The sequence below is a fragment of the Antrostomus carolinensis genome, unplaced genomic scaffold (assembly GCF_000700745.2).
Source record: "Antrostomus carolinensis isolate BGI_N321 unplaced genomic scaffold, ASM70074v2 scaffold2758, whole genome shotgun sequence".
Classification (NCBI taxonomy): Eukaryota; Metazoa; Chordata; class Aves; order Caprimulgiformes; family Caprimulgidae; genus Antrostomus; species Antrostomus carolinensis.
The window spans coordinates 90,492-96,493 of record NW_010333535.1 but is presented as its reverse complement, the minus strand read 5'-3'; the positions used below and the strand labels follow the sequence as shown (position 1 = coordinate 96,493).

At 39.1% G+C, this 6,002-nt stretch overlaps 1 protein-coding gene across 1 annotated transcript in view; it reads left to right on the top strand.

The window, feature by feature from the left end:
* LOC104529541 (phosphate-regulating neutral endopeptidase PHEX-like) overlaps positions 1 to 6,002 on the top strand; it is a 50,814-nt gene that overhangs the window by 21,810 nt on the left and 23,002 nt on the right. The window contains exon 4 of the mRNA XM_010173880.1: positions 4,665 to 4,723. Within this exon, the coding sequence (XP_010172182.1) occupies positions 4,665 to 4,723 (59 nt within the window). The remainder of the gene's footprint in view (positions 1 to 4,664; positions 4,724 to 6,002) is intronic.

The following is a 6,002-nucleotide window of genomic DNA, read 5'->3' as shown; positions in this document are numbered from 1 at the left end:
CTGGGAGATCGTTTGGCTTTTGCACCTGCTCAGTGATAGCAAAGGGATCCAAAAGTGTTGTCCTTTATACTGTCTGCATTTACTGTGTCTGCTGAGGGGTACCAATGCACAGAGAGTTTTTTTAAAAATTTGTTATAAACCAGTAACTCCCACTCACCAGTCTGAGGTACGTCAAATCTGGCCTTAAAAGCATCAACACTTGCCACATTTTAATTATCAGACTCTACTGCTTTCTGATGCTTTTACTTCTTTCCTTTTCCTTTTCCACTTCCATATTTTATAGAACTCCACAGATCTTTGGTCTACACTGAAGCTTGGTAGTGTGTTAATGGAAAATTACCCTTGGCAGTTTTTTCTGTTTGCTTCATTTCTTCATTTCCCTAGTTCAATAGCTTTTAGCAGAGCATTTGTATCTAGAGACAGATATTATAACATGGTCCAAGTTGTGGACTGATAAAGATAAATGAGAAAATGAGTGTTTAAGAAAATAAGTTACCACCTAGTAAAGTAGTATTAACCACAAAAGGTAAAACACTATGGTCATTTAGAAGACAGTCCAGATTTCTCAGCAATATTTCAAGCTGGACTCACTTTCCTCAGCTTAGTCAGCAAAATGGAAAATGAAAATGATGGTTCATTCAAAGCACCAGGGAAACACCATCAGGGGACAAATAGAGGAGCTGGCAGGTACAAGACAAAGAAGTTTGATAAAGCAAGAGGGAATGTGGATATCAGTGGAATTAAGTTATTCTGGGAATTCAATAGTTTTGTGATCTAAAAAGAGGGAAAAAAATCTCCTGAAGCAGGAGTAATTATCCAAATTCTTTGTCCTCTGTTTTGCTCCCTCTCTCCCTAGCACCTGCCTGCCTTACAGGAAAAAGGAGCACAGAGGGGGTCAGGTGAGGCACTGCTCAGGGTATGGAGGGGGTGACGTTCCTGGTCCAACTGGTAGTGAAGAGGTATGACAAGGCACCGGAGCTGCCTGCTCTGCCGATCCTGGGAACCAGGCTCCCCCATGGGCACCACAGCTGTGAGAGGAGCAACTCGCTGTCCTCAACACCCGCTTTGGATGCCAGCTGTGATCCTAACAGCTGGCTGGGGAGATGGCTGTTGTCTTCACAGCTGGCTTTATCAAACAAGAGAAAAAGTGTTCATGTATCAGGAGAAAGACATACCAAAGGGATTTGTGGCTGGAGTTGAGGAATATGTTGCATGAAACAGCGCAGTTTGGATAGAGAGGGCTGAATGGAAGAGGTGAGGCTGGAAGGGGGGAGCATGGGAGGAAGGGTACCAGATGTGAAGACAATTATAATCATAGAATGGTATTGGTTGGAAGGGACCTTAAAGATCATCTAGATATGCTGTACTCTTAACTCGGAAAGGAGGATATTGCAGAGAAAATTGTAGCCTAAAGAAACACAAGCCTAAGAGAGTTTCTGCCCCACTTGCTACCTCAGTGTAGATTTCAGATTTTTCTACAAGAGAAATCTCAAACTTACAAGTGTCAAGTCTGCAGAATGAGGTTTTGACTGCTGCAGTAGTTGATAGGTAATGTTACAGGACATTACTCAAAGCTGTCCCTTTTTCACATACTAATAGCAAATGGAAAGAGTATAAACAATTCTAGATTTTTTTTAAATTTAGTTTGTAATTAGTAAGAGCTTAGAGTTTGTTATGCCTGTTTGTTTGTTTTTAATTTCCTTCTACTAATAAGTCAAATGCATTGAAATTGTGAAAAGACCTAGAGCAAATACCCAGGCAACCTGACTTCAAACAGGAACGGGAGTGCTATTTCTATTTGCTTCACCTTAAAATTTAACAGGGATAGCTATTTATTACAGACCTTCATCTAGTAACCTGATGTGTTTCTAGTTAAGGTCTATCACCTAAGATTCAGTCACTTCAAGGAGCTCACTGAAAGAGGATTAAAAATGAGAGGTGAAGTTGTTCTGCTACTCTGAATTGAAGCAGTCTTGGTTATTTCTGCTCTTTTGTGGAAAATGCTTCCTAAATCTTTTTGAGAGTGGCTAGGGATGGTACAACAAAATGCTGGAGTGTAAATATGCTCCTTTCCAAGTGTCTAAACATCAAATATGAAATTCAGCAGTATAATCTGCTTGTCACTAGAGAATTCATTCTTCCTGCCTCCTTGGTACAGCTGCTAAGTCTCCTCTTCCTCGCAATTTAAAAACATAACAAACTTCATATAGTGTCATTCATGAGGCCTTGTTGTGAAAAAGCAGCTTAGTAAGAACTTAGTTCAGTTTTATGGTGAGAAAATCAAGGCTGCTGTTGGTCTTTGGCTCATATTAAGCTCAGGAAACAGGATGGGCTGTGTTATTGTGGTGGTAGGTCACAAGGCTGCTGTTGGTCTTTGGCTCATATTAAACGGGATGGGCTGTGTTATTGTGGTGGTAGGTCGTGAAGAAAGAAGCAGTCACAGGATGGGAATGCTGTGATGAGTTTTAGCAGCTACTCTGAGCTATGAGTCTGAGTTAATAGGCATGAAAGCATGGCCAGCAGTGGTGTTATGTCCTCCCTCGGTAGCTGCAAACCAAATGACAACAGCATTTGCAGTTGATCTTGGACAGAGTGAGGTGCTTCTGTGGTGACAAGCATGTGCATCACTTGTGAGCTACTCACCCATTAAAAACAAGTGCAACCTTGTACTATGAGGGAGGTGTGACTTGTCAATGTAGAGTTCTTTAACCACTGCTTGTGGTGGTTCCTATCTTGAACTAGCTCCAGTGAACCCCTGCGGCTGCAGCAGCAAAGAGGATGGGGAGCAGAGCAAAGTACATTGGTCTGTTTTAAGTATCTATTGTCTGTCTTGGGTCCTTGTTCCTGGAAGTGAGAAGCCCTGTAAGACACTCGCTCTAAGAAGGATTTGCAAAAAGGGAGGATTTGTTGTCCTAGAAGCCTTTTTCATGTTTAAAAGTTGCTGTTCAAGAGAACAGAAAGGCCATTGTAAGTAGAATAAGCCTATAAGTGGCTGGCTTGCATCCTTTAAAACAGCTCAGCTGATCATTGCTGTGAACAAACATGAAATTGAAATGTAGTTAGTTAAGCCTCCCAATTTTTTCTTTATCCCCTCACCATAAGCATTCTTTCTTCAATTTTACAACTTCTCACTACATTACATCTAATGTTTACTCTCTTTATTATATAGGAAACAGAAAACACACCAGAAAGCAACCCCCTGCTCCTCCTCTTCTCTTCACAGTCTCCTAGTAAATAAAACAAGGAGAGTTATCTGTGGCAATTAGAGCCTATAATTTGATGAATGGTTAAGATATTTACATGACATCACACTTTGCTCTCATTGGTTAGCTTTTCTAGTTGCTGCATTTTAAAATAAGCTTCTCAGCTTTGAAGATGAGAGAAGCAGACAAATTTGTTAATAAAAGACAGAATGCTGCCATTCTAAAACTCTCTCCTTTGTCATATGGTATATGTGAGGACATCAGTTGCCAGAAAAACAATCAAGATCTGCAGATAACACATTCATTTGTTGGTGCTATTTTAAAGGTTATGTACATGAAAGTCACTGATATCACACATTTTCTATGTTCTAATAGATCTTCCTTTGTCTTACTCTTTGTTTCACAGCTCTGATCTCTTATCTTTGAAAGAATTTTTCTGAAGCCGTTGTATTGCATTCACTTGGCTTTACAAAACTTCTGAGTAATGCAGTGCTAAAGACATCAGGATATTTCTATCTGGACATTTACTAGAGTTGCTTCTAATTTATTATGAATTAACCACTAATCCTCGTAATTGTTATTACTTTTCTTTTATCTCAGTTCTTCATTATAAAATCATAAAGTGGAATCTTGGACTCACTGAACTCAGTTTCATCTGAGGAGATTTGGTTCTTTCTGAAGCCAGTTGAAATTTTCTGCTCATACGGATGGAAACTGTCAATATAGATGAGCTTAGGCTAAAGAAATTAATAAATCCTATTTGCTATTCAAATCTAACTTTCCCTCCAATCTGTATGAGAAATCTAACTATGAGAAGAAATGCTAATATCCCTTTTAAAGTTTATTTTGCTTTGCAAGAGTTCCACTTGTTTATGAGCACACTGATGGCCACGTTCATTGTGTAGACTACAGAATGTGAAGCTAGAATATGAATTTAGATTTCCAGAAAGCACCTGCCCATGTTGCTAGCGTTCTTGTAATTGTTCAAGTAGTTGTTCAGCAAATTGTCTGAAGCCACTTCACTCTTTTCAAAATGTTCTCCTCTAATTTCAAGAGGGAGTTTCTCCACACGTGGTTGAAAGACACCTAAGGGAGTTTTCACAGCTGCTACGAGTGTTGCAGCTTCTATTGGGTGAACGTCAGTTCATCAGCACGGCAGACCTCACAAGCACAATCATCACTTAAAAATGAAACAGATTTGGTAATAGGAAGCTTAACAATTGCTCCTGTTGAACATTCATCGACTGTATGCACTGAAAATAAACCCATTAAACAATAGATTTCAGTGTTCTAGAAAATGTAGGTAGTATGTGTTGAAATAGAGAAATACTTAAACTTTAATATACCCTGTACTTCACATTTTTGCTTCCTTCCACTGAGTTAACTTTTTAATCTTTGCTCATTCTATTCATAAAGATGCGTAAGTATACTGATAGCTGATTTCTTTTGCTCTTACTACAGGTGGTTTACAAGCCCAACTACTGTAAATGCTTTTTATAGTGCATCTACCAACCAAATCAGTGAGTATTTGACTTCTGAACCTCCTTGTAAAGTGCCTGTTTGGGAAATGTAGGTATCAAACTTCAGATAATATCTGTATGGTTTGTGTGTTTTTTGACTGAAAATCAAAACCTCAAACCTGGTAATTCACCTGTGAAATATCTTAAGTGAGAGGGTGGTTCTGGAAAAGAAAAAAGGCTTCCACAAATTTGAATTACTATTGCGTAATGAGTTACCCCATGTCAGCTCATTTGCAGTGATCACGTGTGTGTGTACTCTGTCCATTGCGAATGATAGCTTAAATAACTTTTACTAAAGCTTCATGCTTCTGTATTTAGTTTTCTGTAGCAAAAATATGTGTACACATATGTTATTAAATATACCGTAACTCTTTAAGTGATAGCGACTCCGTCCTCTAGCATATAAGAAATATGTTGAAATAAACGTGACTAGAGGAGACTGTGATATAGACCAGAAAACCCCAGAAGTGGTGTCCAGCAGATTTGTTCAATACCTTCAAGGACAAGAAGTGGTATCTGTAGTGAACTTAAAATTCTTACCTGTATAGTTTGATTAAATTACCTTGTATGTTCAGTACAACCTGTCTTATGCTTATATTAGTTACTGGTTGTTTTTAGAGAGCATAAATCCTGTTTTGGAAGCATATGAGGTAAAAGAGCTGAGTTTTTCAAGGATGTGTATGGATTTGGATGTTCATTCCTATTTGCTTTAATGGGACTTTGCATAGAAAATTTCTAACTGGCTTTAAAAGTCTGTGCCAGTATCTCTGGGTACAACAGCGTTATCTTTACCCTGACACTTCTTTTCGCTCTTACTAACTTTGCAAGTTAAATCAGCCTTCTTGTTCTGTGCTGTCAAGGTCTGAAAGGTGGTCAACTCCGTGGTCTTGATCCCCAAGGACAGGAGTGTCAAAAATTGCTGAGTGATTCCCCCTTTTTCTCCTGAATCTCTTTTGGTCACAGGAAGTAGTAGTTTTTGAAAGGCGCAAAAATAATTGTATCACACTGAAGAGGTTACAGCAGAAGACAGGCAATCTGGATCTGCTCGTACCTTCTCCTACTGATTTCTGTAAACAATTTTTGCCTTCAGACCACTCACTCAAATTCTTTTGTGTCTATGTGAGCTCATTTATAAAGTGTGTGTGATAATTAGGCAGTTCTTTCATTAAAATTAGTTCTAGGCCTAGACCACTCTACCTCACTTAGAGGGCTGCCATCATTAAGCATCCATATTTTTGTTGCTCGTCTGAGGGAGCACATGAGGCAGGCTTCCCTGAGC